The 16,120-nt window shown below is 41.4% G+C and overlaps 1 protein-coding gene across 49 annotated transcripts in view; it reads left to right on the top strand.

Annotated features, from left to right (window-relative positions):
• Window positions 1–16,120, top strand: part of ZBTB20 (zinc finger and BTB domain containing 20) — a 769,297-nt gene that overhangs the window by 723,198 nt on the left and 29,979 nt on the right. For 48 of the 49 annotated variants that reach the window (XM_049629359.1, XM_049629402.1, XM_049629403.1 and 45 more), the window contains one exon: window positions 26–213. In XM_049629359.1, coding sequence (XP_049485316.1) covers window positions 26–213 — 188 coding nt within the window. Of the gene's footprint in view, window positions 1–25; window positions 214–16,120 lie in introns of those variants that run through there. The other variant, XR_007457485.1, reaches the window with a different exon arrangement.

The raw sequence follows: 16,120 nt of genomic DNA, 5'->3' as shown, positions 1-16,120 counted from the left end.
CAAAGGGCCCTTTGTTTATTTTCAGGAAGAAACCCAAGACAGCTGAAAACCAGAAGGCATCTGAGGAGAATGAGATTACTCAGCCGGGTGGATCCAACGCCAAGCCGGGCCTTCCCTGCCTGAACTTTGAAGCTGTTTTGTCTCCAGACCCAGCCCTCATCCACTCAACACATTCACTGACAAACTCTCACGCTCACACCGGGTCATCTGATTGTGAGTACACCAGTAAGGTGATGGTGTCTTCGCGGCGCTTGGAGCATGCTTCTCCCCTGGGTTCTGGCTTTTTTGTTTTTGCGTTCAGAACAAGCTGTTTCCTTCTGGTCTTCTAGAGTAGTCAAAAGTAACCTGCCTCCATTTTGATTCAGCCAACATCTATATTTTCAAAGCTACAGTGTATTTTAAAACCAGGTGTCCAGCCATTTGGACTCAAAAGGCTGATTAATTACATGAACCACATTTTCTTTCATAGCATCCACTCAAAAAAAAAAAAAAAAAAAAAAAAAAAAGGAAGAAGAAGAAGTTGTGTTACTGTTTTCTAATTATTCTTTTGTCCCCGCGATCTGAATAATGGCACTTCCACCATGACTAAATTGAACCACCAAATATGGACCTCAAAAAGCCAGTTAGACACAGGAAACATCCATTTTGAAATTACATAATACAAGTCAGCTTTGCATTAGTTATTGGAGTCTCATTTGGCTTGGCTGAATTTCCGTCTTTCCAGTTTTTAATTTATTTTGAAGTGGTTAAAGGATAGCATAAATTTACAGAAGAAAAGAGAATGGCTTCCAAGAATTCAGAATCCACCCAGACTTCACGTAGCCAATAAGCATTCAGGTTAAAAATATTTTTTAATTAAAAAAACTGCCTACGGGCTAAATTTGGAAATGGGCAGCTTAATGAGATCGTCGCTATTGAAATCACTCCATTGCTGTTTATTTTTGCTGTCTTCCCACTAATCTGAGAGTCACTTCTTCAAATTCTATTTTAAGAAAGTTGATAAATCACGTTTAGGAGCTTTTCTCTTTCTGAAGTGTAACCCAGTACTTCAAAGAGAAAGGAACATGTGTGTTGACAATGGAAAGGAATGGAATAACTTTGGGGTCCAGGCTGAAGGGATATTCCTTTCGGTCTTGAGATACCCAACAAGTATTCTGAACTGATCTCCATAAAGGATGTCTAGTAACAGGCAGAGAGCTGGTGTGTTCTTTTTTAGAAGGAGGAAGATAAGACCAAGAAAGTTTCATTTTCAAAAAAGGACTCCAGTTATGCCATTCACGAACATAAACATTATTAATTAGGAAATGAGAGTCTAAATCTCCTATTGTTATCTTCCTGACTCCACAAAGTGGGCACGAAGCGGATGAGTCTGGGAGATCCCACTCCTTACTCGTTTCATCATAAGAGCGTCTAGGTATAGGGACAAAATGCAGGGATCGAGTTTGGGGTGAAAGGAGCTTGTTCCACTCATGGCTGGGCTGAGACCCTACTGTCACTAGGAAATGAAACAAGAAAGAATGAGATCCAAATCTCTACAGCCCGTGTGGCTTGTACAAAGTTGCTGCCTCTACAGAGAAATCTGGGGGTCAGAAGCAAGGACTGTGTTCTGTGGACCATCGTAATAGTGACATCCTTGGCCCTTCTTGCCTGGCAGTCTCCAGCCTAATAGTAATTACAGGAAGAGTTGGAAAATAGCGTGGCACAGTGCCCATAGACATGTGCACACTGTCCCTACCTACCAGGAAGGTAGCCTGTTCCTGTGGAGAAGGGCCTGGAGCTCCTGCACGCAGACCTTCATCGCCTGGCTTTCTGCCACACCTTATGGGGAAGATTGCATAGAACCGCCTTAGCCCAGACATCCCCTGTTACAGCAAAATGAACGTTTTGCTGAATAGAGAAGGCACCGGGCTTCAGTTATTGTACTTTACTGTAAGCATCCCCTGGCCAGGCCTTGGCACCAGCGTGGATTATGTACAAGACACTGTATGAGCCTCCTGCTGCCACACAGCTCCTCGGTGACCCTGCGGGAGCCAGTAGATCTGAGCTCACAGCGAGGTGTCTGAATGCAGTTGGAAGGAGAGCAAATAGGGAGGAGAAACCTAATCTCCAGCTGCTTAGAAAGTCGTTCTGATTTTGCCATTAAGATGTGTAAGTCTTCTCTTCTCTAACCTGTTGTTTCAATCGATTATACTTTTCTACAAATATATTTGGATTGTAGTGTGTCCTGATTTGAGCCTACCCTTAGAAGAAAATTGTTTTTAGGAAAGATTCACAGAAATCTGTCCATTTGGAGATTGCTTGAGAGAAGACAGGAAAGAGGTTTATTTTAAGCTGTTAAATTTTTTGGATGCTCTTCTTGCATTCAAGAAGATTTTATTTTATTTTATTTTATTTTTTTACTTTCAAATGTCATTCTTACCACAGATTAATTTAAAAGCCTAATTTCTTTAAGGTAAAATATTCAGCTCCTATTTAGAACTAACAGATTTGGGGCATTTAAAAATAGTGCCCTGGTCTTGTTAGTCTCTTTAACTTCAGAAACATTCCACCAGTGTGTGGTGTTCCAAGCTTTCACAAGTGCCTGAATTTTTATAGCACCTTTTTATTTGTTATGTGTTTAGCAGAAGTATTCTTAGCCATTCCTTAATGCCCATTTCCCGTCAGTCATTCTAATTCTTCCCAATTTATGGATGAGAAAACTGAGAAAATTGGCACGTCTATAGATGAATGACTTACTCAGTCGTTAACTCATTTGGATACTGAGGGATGTTTATGGATTTGCTCTCACTGTGGGCAGCCTGAATTCTCTGTTCCAAGCCTATAAATGGCATTCTTGAAAATGTGCAACTACTCATATCGGTGACCGAGTTCTAAAACACAGGGGATCAGCATCCCCACAGAAGAAGGGTCCACTCAGCATATGAACCATAAGGGTGGGTCAGACGTAGTGTTATTGCATCTGAAGGACACAGGCCAGTGTTTTAGACAAGTCTGACCCATGAAATTCTCAGTTGTCTATTTAACCTGCCGAGACACTTCAAATTTTGCAAAAGATCCCTGTAATATCCAAAACAAGAAGGAACATGGTGGAGAGAGGTTTTCCTTTGTGAGATGATGAGGTTATTATTGCTACTGGAATGTGTGCTACTTTGCAGTGCACCCACTGACAATGGCCTCTTAGCAGGATTCCCCCATGCCTTCCTAGCCTGTCACCCCCTCACCATTTCTAAAAATCCAATAGTAAATGGACTCAGATGATGATAATAATAACAGAAGACGTTAAGAGGAGTTTTGGAATGCAAAGGGTAGAAAAGCCCTAGGTATTTGACAGAACTGGCTGAGCTCAGGCTCTCTCTTCAAATGCGTAAACAGGCCTAAACCAAGTGGGGCGGGGGGGGGGGGGGGGCAGACGACACTCTCCCTGTCTTGACAACTATCAAGCTGTAGTGCGTCACAGTCCTATACATGTGACAGACTCCACCAGAACGTTTACTTGCGTGCTGCCTCCAGTTTGCTTTCCCCCAAACAAGGCTCCCAATGAAAAGACAAGTGATTCTATCCCCCACTCCTTTGGCAATCCTCCCTACTTTTGGCTGTAGATCCACCTATTCTGATGTCTTTGTTTTGTTGGAAGCTGACATCCCTGGTTACTTACCTTCTAGTGTTTTGCACCGGCCTCATCAGGCTGTCTCATTTTTTTGTGCCCTTGCCAAGATGCACTTATGCATTAACAGTTTTTATTTATTTTTAATTTAACCTTTACACATTACCAAACTGTTGTGTGGGTGGGTTTAACTTTAGCTCTGTAGGTAGCATGACTCTGCTGGGGCTGAGCACCGTGGAGGAGCCTGCCCGGCCCCTCCTTTCCCTCTCTGGCCTTCTACCTTCATTGGTCTTCCCCCTCCCAATCTTCCGCTCCCCCCCCCCCCCCCCCCCCCCACCGCCACCACTCCCCATCCAAGTCCCCAAGATTAAAATTTTTAGTACACTTGGTTCAGTGTGAACTTTTAAGCAATTTTTAGGGAACAAAACAAAGAGGATTTTTTATGGCAGACTCCATTAATGCCACATTAAGGCTGACATTTTAATTACCCCAAAGTCAGGAAATGCAAAGTTCAGGTTCCCACAGCAACAGCAACTGTCCCCTTGAGTGCAGGCAGCACAGCAGACTCTTTGATTCCCTGATTACACAACACCAGGCGCGGGAACATTGTTTCTTATCCACGTATTTGTGGAAAAGAAAGGAACATGGTTTTTACCCTTTGTTTTTCTCCTGTAACTACAGTTGAGGCTATGGGTCTTTAGCTTCCCTCCCCAAACCATCTATATGTATTATCCTGGAACGGAAGGCTGTTATGGCCCTACATGTGCACACGGACAGAATTAAAGTTGCTGTGGGAACATTAACTCTGATTTCCGGACTTCCGTGCCAGTCACATTTAAACCATAATGTTGTAATTTTTGGCATGTAATAAATGTGCATTTCATGTACACAGACAGAAAGAAGCATAAAATGTATTTTAAAGAGCAATTAATTACTAACTTTGTGATTAAAAAACATTTGGTGCATGTTCCTTCCCATTTAGCATCAGCTGCTGGTCTTAGCCAGGCCTAATAGATGACATACTGTGTCTCATCCTGGATCTCAGATGTACTTACTGTATGTTCCTGTTCTTCTAGATAATTAATTCCCTTAGTAAAGCTGTAGGGGGAAAACAAAATGGAAGGAATATGCAAGCATGTAAATAGGGTAAAGGATATTTTGAAGGAAATGATTCATTTCTGCAAATAAACCTCTTAGTCCCTGATAGAGAGCCAGAAATCTGCTAAGTGGGTGTAGACAAAGGTTTCTGGCCACCTTAGAGCATCTGGTCCAGGGCTATAAGAACAACTTGGAAGCAGATTGCCCCCCTGAATCCCGGGCATGCCCAATGGGAGAGTGATTTTACTCTGTAATAACTTTTCAGGCTTAAGGATTAAAAAGTCATTTTACTCTGGATCAACTTTTCAGCTTCTGCTCAAACTAGAAAAGTTGTAGGGAACCAGCTAAAATATGGGCTTTGCTGACGAGCCCGGTTGAGAGAGTAGTATTTTCTCTTCCTATTTGAATCCGGTTGACCCATTTGCATTGGGGAAGGAAGTGTTTCAAAATAAATGTTTGAACAAGTTTGTGAGTGAAAGGGATCAGTAGCAATACCCTAAGGTACAGTGTTTAAAATCACAAACGCTTGGGCGTTTATTCAAGACTGGGTGAGATAGCATTCTACTAAGAGGATGTGCCGCTGAAACTCTCCAGTAACGCTTTAAGGGGAGCATGCTCATGAAGAATTTGAACCTCTGTCCTTGCTATCAATTCGTTCTCTCTCCTGCCATGCATTCCTTTTTGTTCAGTTTGTTTGCGTATGGTATTTAACCTTTAGGAAAGATACTTCAGTTTTACAAGGCTCTGATTTGCTTTTACTTGGGCTGTCTGTATGTGTGAATGTCTGTCTGTATGAGTGAAAACTGCTCAAGCAAGTTTGAAGGTCTCCTTGGCAAATTTGTGTGCGTGTTCAGAAAGTTTCCAATCAGAAAGCTGATGCAATGTAAAACCTTCCAAAATCTTCCTGAGGCACCTGTTCACATGAAAAGATTGGATTTCTGCTGGAGGTGCTCCGAAGGCAGTGTTTATAACTGAAGATCTCTGTTTGGAGTGCCAAAAAATGAAAAACATTTTGGCCCCCAAAAAACCTCCCTAACTGTTCAAAATGTATAATCAAACAAAAGCTTCATTTGGATTCAAATGCATGTATCTCAGCAGATGTGTCTAAACTAACTGGAATCCCACAGGAGCAGCTGAACTGGATTTTGGTATGTCTTGATAACTGAGAGAGTTATTCTTAGGCTTTGGAAGGACAAAAATGGTCCATCTGTGAAGAACCGTAATAGAGACATGGCAAAAAACAGCATCCTCTGAAAGAGTTTATTTATGGAATTTAGGACAAGTTGGACAATCCTGAAAACATTTTGGGGTCACACTAATTTGCAGAAGAAACATAATCAAAATTGGAGGGAATGAGTATCCACAGATAGCTATTATCCTATGGCTTTGCTATTAATTTTCTACTGGAGACCGTATCAGTTAAACAGTAAATAGAGCCATCTTTGGCACAACTATGTGTTCTCATTGTCCCCCAAGTGCCCCGCATTCCTCTTTATTCTACCTCCTATACCATAAAGAATTACATATTTACCTTTTCAGAGCTAACAGTTTAAATTGTCTTTCTGCTATATCATTAGCCAAGTAAACCTCTTACCTATTAAATGTGGATTCATTTCTTTACAGATAGTCACTCCCTTTGTAAATGGTCACCTTTCTGCCTCTGAGCTAATTGATACATAATCTCTTTGGAATTATTTTTATTACCTTTGATAGCCTCTTATTTAGAGATGTCGGTGCTTAGTCCAGCACTTGCCCATGAGAAGCCCAGTTAGTTGTGGTTTTCGTTTGTTGGGGTTTTTTTTGGTTTTTTTGTTTTTCTTGCTCTAATTCCTAGAGTCTCTACTTAGTATATCTGGGGACACATTTATTTTTAAAAGTCTTTTTCTTGAAGTTTCATGTCACAGTTACCTCTTTTTATAAAATGGTCCCTCTTTTTCAATTTGTTCCCTCCCTACAACACAAATTTAACTGGCTGTCTTCCATGGTCACTTAATGCAATAATTTCTGGTAGTCCTCTCCCTCACTCATTCATGCATTCCTTCATTTAGTCATCCATCAAATGCTACTGAACCCTGCTTCTATGCCAAGTCCTCAGTGAGGACAAAGGGTCAAGACAGCAACAGGACACTATCCCCTCAGTGTTCCCAAACACCCTGCTAAAACTATAAACCTGTAAGAGGGAGGAGGAAGGGTATACAAATGCAGTATTAAAGTATTCTGAAGGCGTCTGGGTGTTTCAGTCGGTTGGGCGTCCAACTCTTGATTTCGGCTCAGGTCATTATCTCACAGTTGTGGGATCAAGCCCATGTCTGACTCCATGTTGAGCATGGAGCCAGCTTAAGATTCTCTCCCTCTCTCTCTCTCTCTCTCTCTCTCTCTCTCTGCCACTTTACCACTCACGCTTTCTCTCTCATACTAAATAAATAAATAAATAAATAATTTTTAAAGATAAAAATAAAATAAAATGAAGTAAACCGTTCCTGACGAGGGAGCCTGAAACAGTGGGAAGGTGACATTAGGTCTGGATCATGAAAGAGCAGGCAAAAGAGGGTGGGAATGGCATTCCAGACAGAAGGAACAGAAGGGAAGCCACAGGGACAGACAGAGCATGGTGTTTTCAGTAAACAGAGTAGTTCAGTTATGATACTAAAACCTTCTTAGGCTTTACTTCATTTTAATATAAACCTAATAGGACAGTTTATATGTGGGTAACATTGCCTGTCATTAAAATTCAGCTGGGCTGAATTGTATATCCCTTCTAGAGACATTTTCTTCCCAAATAAAAAGTAAAGCAAGATGCCCACTTGTTTTCTAATGGGCAAAGATGCCCTCTTTTCATACGATCAGTAGATGTAGGAAAGTATTACGAGAGACCTGGTAATACTTTTCTGATGAGTAGATTTCAAAATAACTTTCCTTACTGAGAAAGATTCATTCTTGGAGCCACAGAGTCACCTATTAGTGTCACGCTGGAACTCTGTCACTAACTCACGGTCTCCCCAGATTCTAGCAGTCTGTCCTCTTATGAAGTCCTCCCCGGTCCCCTGGCAAATCCTGGCCCATTGCCTCAAGTTGCCCCATGCCCTATTGTCCTCCCAAATAGTGCATAAAGGTGTCTATGATTGCCCACATAGAATTGGTAAGACTGCCTGCTGGTTTTCAGGACTGTATTCTTCATCTTGCCATCTCCCATCTTTAATTCTTATCTGCAGCTGCTAGCGGCAGTTTCATATGTGCTTCCTCCACTACTGGCAAATTTCATTATATAAAATTAGCGTTCCTCCATATCTGTCAGGGATTCTCACATCCTGACTTAAAAAAAACAAAAATTTGCCTCAGAGATGGGTCATTTGGGATCAATTGAGACCATGTATGAAGATTCTAGAAATTCCTTGCTTTAAGAAATTTCAAGTCAAACCCTTCCTCCAATCACCTCACATCCAACTACCATAGTCAACCCAACCCCCCTTGTTAACTTATCAGCTAAATAAGCGCTTTTTGCTTTTCTTCTGCCTCTGTATCCTTTTTCTTTAGGGAATGTGTAGCACTTAGTACTTTTTACCAGCACTGAAAGAGATTAAGGTTTACCTGATCTAAATCCATTGTTATTCAGATAAGGAAACTGAGGCCCAAAGAGGGCCAGTGTCATACCAAAAGGTTTCCACATAGTGAGTGAGTGGAAGAGACAAACAGGAGCCCAACTCCTCCTCCCATCATACTGTGCGGCCTGGTACCCAGTTGGCTTCAAGGACAACTTATGTTTTCTGAACAGTCAGGACTCTTTGTCAATCTACTGAATGCTTTCAATGTGGAGGATTGGATCTCTGTGTTGTGCAGGATGCAGTTTTATAAACTGGAGCCCTGTGCACAGAGACTTGGGATCTCATAGAGAATATCATAGACATTCACAAACAACTACCCTGCAGAGTGGTTAAAGGTATGTCCCCATTTACCTGGACTCACCACAGCATTGATTCATTCACTTGGCAGGCATGTGTAGGGTACGTCTTATGTGCCTCACCCTACACTGAGTTCTGTGGGGATACGAATGTAGAGACAACCAGACCCTGCCACCAAGAATCTTAAAACTTAGTGTATGTTCTTAAGTTGCCATTATATGAGATAGAAATTAGAAAGTTCATAAAATACATTATAACATGGTTAATAGTAATATCCATTCAGTTTATCAAAAAAGATTCCATTTGAACTCTCTTGAAAAACAAATAGAATTCTTTTGGTGGCATGGCATTAGGATAATATGTAAGGAGTTTGCATTTTGGTGCAAAGATGTGGACGGGTTTTAAGTAAGGGTTGCCATGCTCAAGGCTTTGCTGTAGGAAGATCTAATTTAGCAGAAAGGGTGTAGAGAATGCATGGATGTGGGGGGCGGGGGGGAGGAGAAAGCCTAGGAAGATTTGTCAGTAGTTCAGACTTTTGGTAACCCGAAGGGAACTAATGATGAGCCAGGTTCAACAGACCTTGTAGATGAAGGTAGATAGCTCCAGGAGCTGACTGTTAGTTAAGAGGGAGGAAATCATCAAAGATAACTCTAAGATACCAAAAAGAGAAGATACAAAGGAAATGTTTAGAGGAGTATAATACAGTTCAGTTTTAAACAATACTGAGAATGAGACACCAGGGGTAAACCCAATGGAGACAATTAACAGAGTCACAAATAGGGTAGTGGAGTACAGCAGGAAGATTTGAAATTAGGACTAGCAAATACTTTCACCAAGAAGCCATACTTTATGCCACGAATATAGGAGCAAATTCAGAGAAGACTTTGTTGAGAGAAAAAAAGGAAATGGAATATTTACAGTGAGTGATAAGAAAGAGAATGAGGAGGGTGTCTAGGTGGCTTAGTCGGTTGGACTTCTGACTTCTGCTCAGGTCATGATCTCACGGTTTATGGGTTTGAGCCCCTCATTGGACTGTGTGCTGACAGCTCAGTGCCTGGAGCCTGCTTTGGATTCTGTGTCTCCCTCTCTCTGCCCCTCCTCCACTCACACTCTGTCTTTCTATCTGTCTCAAAAATAAATAAACATTAAAAAAAGAAAAGAAAGAGAATGAGGAACCAGCAAAAGGAGGAAAAGAAAGGAAGGTCTAAGATAGAGGAGGAACACCAGGATAGTACAGAAAGACCCTCAGGGAGGAGAAGGGTCAGCAGTGTTGGGTGCTGCAGATATTAAGAATTGGGAGGTTTCTGGTGGCTGTTAAGACAGCAGAGTCAGATGCATCACAAAAACACCATGAAATGGGGTTTAAGAGCAATGAGAAGATGAATGAGAAAGCAACAATCATGCACTACTTTTTAAAGAAGTTTAATACTTTACAAAGAAATAATGAACAGGTAATACAAAGGTAGGGTAGGGAATATTTTTATGATATGAGAGTCTCAAGCCCATTTACAGACAAAAGAATAAAAACCAGTGTTATGGGAGACTCTGCAATTAACTGGTCAAGGTGAGAGAGAATTAGACCTTCCATGTGCATGGCAATTGGGATGATAAATTTATGTAAAAGAAATTTGAAGCCACTACCCAAACCCAACAAATCAGTAATTGTATATTAGTTCTTTCTCTACTCCTTTCCAACATTGCTTTCTTTTCCTTTCAGCGACTAAGAACTAATGCCCTGCAAGAATTGTACATGTCTTCTTTGGATGCCTTCACATTCACTCACCCTCAGTAATCTCTAAGCATTAGCCAGAGGACAGGTACCATATACGTTGAGCATTAAAATTTTCTAAAAATGTTTTAAAACAAGTTCTCTTAAGGCATAATCTTCTTTTAAATGCCACATTCTTTTTTTTATGTTTTATTTATTTTTGAGAGAGAGAGAGGGAGAGAGAGAGAGACAAGAGAGACAGAGTATGAGCAGGGGAGGGGCAGAGAGAGACATATACAGAATCCACGAAGCAGGCTCCAGGCTCTGAGCTGTCAACACAGAGCTTGACACAGAGCTTGAACTCAGGAAGTGTCAGATCATGACCTGAGCCGAAGTCAGATGCTTAACCAACTGAGCCACTGCCACATTCTGTGAAATTTTTTTATGATAGGTTCAATTCAAATAGCTCTGCTTTACAGATAACAACCTTATGTGTTGTCTCATGTACTTCTTCATTTGCACAAGAGATCCTCAAGTTCATTGTTTTGGGGAGGTTTGTTTTTTTTTTAACTTTTTATTTGGGCTGTATTGTTCTCTTTGATGGCTGAAGACATGCCTAAGGCAACTGTCACCTGGACACACAGTATCTACACTTCCTTCTACTTCAGGTTGGTGCTCTGAACCAACTACATCAAATGCAACTCTCTGCTATTAAATTACCTCTGAAACTAATAAGAAAATTATTTTGTCACTACCAGAAGTTATATAAACAACCATATGGGAGAATTTTGAATGTGAGTCTTTATCATCTCACAAGAATGAATTCATAGTTGATAACAAAATGGACCTTGAGTTTTGCCTTTACTATCCAACTCCAAAACAAAATTTCTTCCTACTCATTTATTCTCAGTGGTTTTAACTAAGTTCATATTATTGGTTTTATACCAAGATCCCATGCAGTATTCAAGCAGGCATACATAATTTGTTTGTTTGTTTGTTTGTTTGTTTCAGAAGTAGAACTTAGTGATTCATCACCTACATATAACACCCAGTGCTCATCCCAGCAAGTGCCCTCCTTAATACCCATCACCCATCTAGCCCATCCCCTGCCCCCCTCCCCTCTAGCAACCTTCAGTTTGTCCTCTATAGTTAAGAGTCTGTTACAGTTTGCCTCCCTCTTGGTTTTTATCTTATTTTATTTTTAAGAGTGCTTGGCATGGCATGAAGAACACCACATGAAGAATTTCAAGAAGTGGTATCTAAATTACCTTTGTCATTTTTTTGGTAATCATTTTCTTTTCTGTATAATCACTTATTGTCTCTTTGCCTCATATCTCAACTGGGTACTTAGATATAAAGGAGACAGAAGAAAGGTATATGTAAATTTGAGCTACAGAGCATAATTCCGTGTCTCATGGAAAATACACATGCAAATTCTGAACTTCAACCATTAGATGTTAACTCCAAGGGAAAGGATGCATAGCCTTTCCTCAGGGAAATATTGTAGGTTTCTGCATGCAGGACAGGGTGGTTTGGATTTTTTTTTTCCAATTTTAAGAAAACCCCCAGAAATCTATTCCATTATATTCCTGACCTAAGGGTCCCAGAGGAGTGGTTGGATCCTGGGCTTCTGAAGTAGACGGTAATCCTGGGTCTACATGCTGAGAGGCACTCCAAAGGGACCTGCTGTCCTTGGGCAGTGATACAGGCCGAGGCTTCATGGAGATGTCACCCTCTAGCTCCAGAAGAGGGATTCCTCTAGAAGAGGAATTGTTAAGGTACCAAAATACCATGACTGGGCCTCCCTGTCAGAGTCTATGAACTTCCTAAGAAGATATGCACACATGTATGCTTGCCTAAGTGGCATATATACTGAGACACAGTATATAGCTTTCATTAGGCTGGGTTCAGAGAACAAAAAGAAGGAAAGAGCCACTTCCCCAAGACATAGCCCAAACAGAGTCTGCATGCTCAAACCTGGCCCCCAAAAGTAAACAAAAGAGCAAGTCTGATGCGAACATCCGTATGTGGACTGATTCCTAGAGCCCTTTCGGGTCCCTTCAAGATGCCCACAGGGCAGGGGCAGGTATAACAGACCTCTGAAGCCATTTCTTCAACACCTGATAATGGAGTAGGTTTGCTCAGAAAATGTTTTCTCACCCCCACGGTCTACTTATTTGCTCTTTTTAACGTGAACTTCAGCCTATGAATGCATTTTACATGCTTTTACTTAACCTCCCTATACTTCCATTTCCTCATATGCATAATGAAGATGTGAATAGTATCTGTCTCGTGGGGTTATTATAAGGAGTAAATGAAATGCTATAGGTAAAGCTTCTAAAACCGCACCAGAAAGACTGCCAACACTCAGAGAATTTGAGCATTAGCTATAGTTTAAATGTTTTAAATTATTAAGTAAATATGTACTAAAATTGATGCAACATAAATGATGTATGTCATAGCAGCAGGGGCCGCATACTTCCCCTTGAGAATGACGGAGACAGAGGCCCTAGATCTGTAGGACAGCATGTGGGACACTTTCCCCCTCACTTCAGGAAAAGGCCACTTTCCCTTTCCTTGTCCCTTCTCAGATTCAGGCCCAGGTGGACTGGGAAGCCTCTCCATTATCTTTTGGCCTTCTTTTACGCCCTCATTGATCTTGGTGTGGATTTGGGTTTTTTCCTGACATTGACAGAGGACTGATATTTGCATCCACTGTGTGTCAGGTACATTCTGTCATTCTTACAAAAAACACTCCATTTTACAGATAAGGAATCTGCAGTCCAAACAGCTTCAAAAATCTCTCGGAATGTTTCCTTTTCGACATGGGGAAGGTGTAGATTATTCTTTATATGATATGACAGTCTGATAGTGTTGATCTGTGGAGTTCCTTCTTGTCCTCAAGCGCATTCCAGTCAGTGAGAGATTTTCAAATTATAGAGAATGGCTCTGTGTGCTGCATTAGCTCCGAATACATCGTAGCATCTGTACACACACACACCCCCACCCCCCCCACGCACCTTCCTTTCCCTGAAGCCACCTACCAGCACTAATACCAGAAAAGGCCGAAACATGAGGTCCTCAGAACGGGCCAACAGCTGTGCTGCCACTTCCAGACCCCCTCCAAAGAGACATCCTTACAACTAAAGAAATGCACCTTTCATCTTTTTGAAAGACCGTCCACCCGATGGCTTCAGAGTATTATGAAAGAATTGAAAATAGAGGCCAACTTAGTTGCTGCAGAGTAGGATTGCCCTGAATCTCCCAGCTCACTTATCTTCTTCCATTCTGAAGCAGTTTGCAGGAGCTGAAAAAATATATATAATCTTAAGAAATTCAGGAAGACTTGTTGGCTCATTGTACCGACTACGCGTTTCCTGTCCCGTGGGTTTTGGGTAATGCGTGGAGATAATTGTGGACATTTGCTTCTCCTCCCTCCAGAGCGCTTTTGCCGCTGAGTATAGAATTCCAGAGACACATGGGTCTGGAACTTGAGCGCACAGGTCTCTTAGTAAGAGATGCAGTTGAAATGCTAACCTAGATTGTGTGAAGTCCACATAAATCTCAAGTCAGAGCTTTAAAATAATGAAATTTTGTGATTTCTGATTCTCATATGAAGTCTTCCTTAAATCATGTTGACGGCTATTCAGCAGAATCCAAAGACACCATTTAGATGGTACAATATCTACAGACAAAATATATGTGCAGCTTGAAAAATAACGATCCCTCAGGGTTGTAGCCCCACCAAAAGAAAAAAAAAAAAAAAAAAGGTAGCAGTTGCAATCTGAACTCTCAACATTGTAGCCAAGAAAGGAATGGATATAACAATAGAATGGGAGAGATTCAAGACAGAAGTCTTAGTTGAAGGAGTCTGGACATTCAAGAAATATGTTTCAGAAAGACTCGGAAGAAATATTAGGCAAGACGAATCATCCCTGTTCCTCAAATAACATGCTAGCAGTTAAATTAAGTGCTTCTTTGGGCCAGTTGGAAGAACTCATGAGGAAAGAAATCCTGTCTTGTTCTCTGCTGGATCCTGAGCACCCAGCAGAGTGTTTGACCATAGTAAGTGCTCAGCAAATAGTTATTGAATGAATAAATGAATGAATGAATGTGGTGTGGGAGAATGGAACAAAAGCAAGGGTGTATGGTGTTTGTGAGCATTTTGCCCATTTGTGAAAGTATAGGTACTGATTTTTTATCAGATTTTTTTCCTTCAGCAGACCTACGAAACAAAGTGCATTGCAGATACCCTCTGGTTTTTATGCTGGGAAAACAAAATCCTTTTCTGTTGGATGTAGGCTGCTACATGTTTTGATTCTAGTAACAATATGGCAGGGTTAAGGTCAACTTTGTAGTATAATCTGGTGCCTTTTTTTCATAGATATCATGAAAATAGATACTTATTTTCAAGATGCTCAAACAGATGATTAGGCGAAAGCTCCAGCAAACCTTGAAACAAGAAAAAGGAAAGGTTTTCCCACTCCCACCTCCCATTACTGTGCCATCCTGCGGAGTTTTCTGAAACCCCACACCCTCCTCCTTGTTTCACCCTTTTCCCTGGTCTAATCCTTGTCTAGGGAATACAGTATGTGCTGTCAGTCTAGCAAGGAGACAGCTCTTGAGAAATCCACCCCCTACACAGTGCTCCCAAGCACCTCTCACGGGACTGGCATGATTTGATCAGCAGCAGACAGAGCTGGCCCAGGGAAACAAGAGCTTGGCTTAGAATCCCAGTGCCCTCCTGCTGGAAGGGCCCTCAAGAGAGTTCTTCACACCCGGCCTCCCTCAACTGGCTGGACACTAGAAGAATGTGTAGGAAAACAGGCTTCTGGCTGAATGAATAGAGGGTTAAATGAATGAGAGATGAGTTCACTCCTCCAGAGTCTCCACCATCCCACTTGAATAGAAAGCTAACTTTGAAGCCACTCTGTTCTCCATGGAACGATTTTGTATATACTCAGCTTTGGAATTGGAATATGGTTGCCATCTGTGGCCAGTGCATAGGACTAAGGAAGCACTGGGGTGGGTAGGAGGGGGCCATGAGGGAAGAAAAGAGACACTTAAAACGAGCTAATGATCTCCTTTGTGTTGGAGTCTAGGTTTCAGAACTTCAGTCCTGTACTTCAAGAACAAAACACCAGTGTGTCTTAGACCACACCAGGCGCCGGTACATCAGATAAGACCTGCGCTGTGTGGTGTTCAGCCACTGAGCCTCAAGAAGTTCTGAAAGTGAAATTAAAGGAGCAAACTGGGGAAACTGAAAGGAGTAAAGGCTTAGGGAAAAACACAGTCACAAGGGCTCTGCAGATATGTCTTTGGGGTTACGGTAGTTCAAAAATGAATCTACTAATTAAAGAGTTGGAAGATGCTATAAATCCCAGGGATTTAAGGATCTTTAGAAGAAAGGAGATACTTCCATACACTCTGAGTACATTGTGATCCTTTGGTAGAATCCAAGGGTGCAAGTGACCTGGCTATTGTGCATCATTGTGCGTTTAAACGGTTGATTGAGAGTTACCGACAGCTCTACTAGAGGCGGGGGCGGGTGGTCTTTTAAAAACAGAAAAAAGCTGTTAAGCAATGCCAGTAAGACCTGAGAACATCTCTGAAAGGCAGTGAATAGCTCACAGGGCTTCCTCGTTTCCCTGGTATTATCTGTTATAAACTGTTGGTTATGGCGCAAAATCATGTTGATAATTTATATACTGAAATGACATACCAGAGACTAATAATTAAGCTGAGGATATGCACTGGAGGAAAAAATTATTACAGAAAAGTTAACTTTGCTTTTGAAAAAGGTTAGCTAGT

The sequence above is a fragment of the Panthera uncia genome, chromosome C2 (assembly GCF_023721935.1).
Source record: "Panthera uncia isolate 11264 chromosome C2, Puncia_PCG_1.0, whole genome shotgun sequence".
Lineage (NCBI taxonomy): Eukaryota > Metazoa > Chordata > Mammalia > Carnivora > Felidae > Panthera > Panthera uncia.
This window is presented reverse-complemented; position numbering and strand designations above follow the sequence as displayed.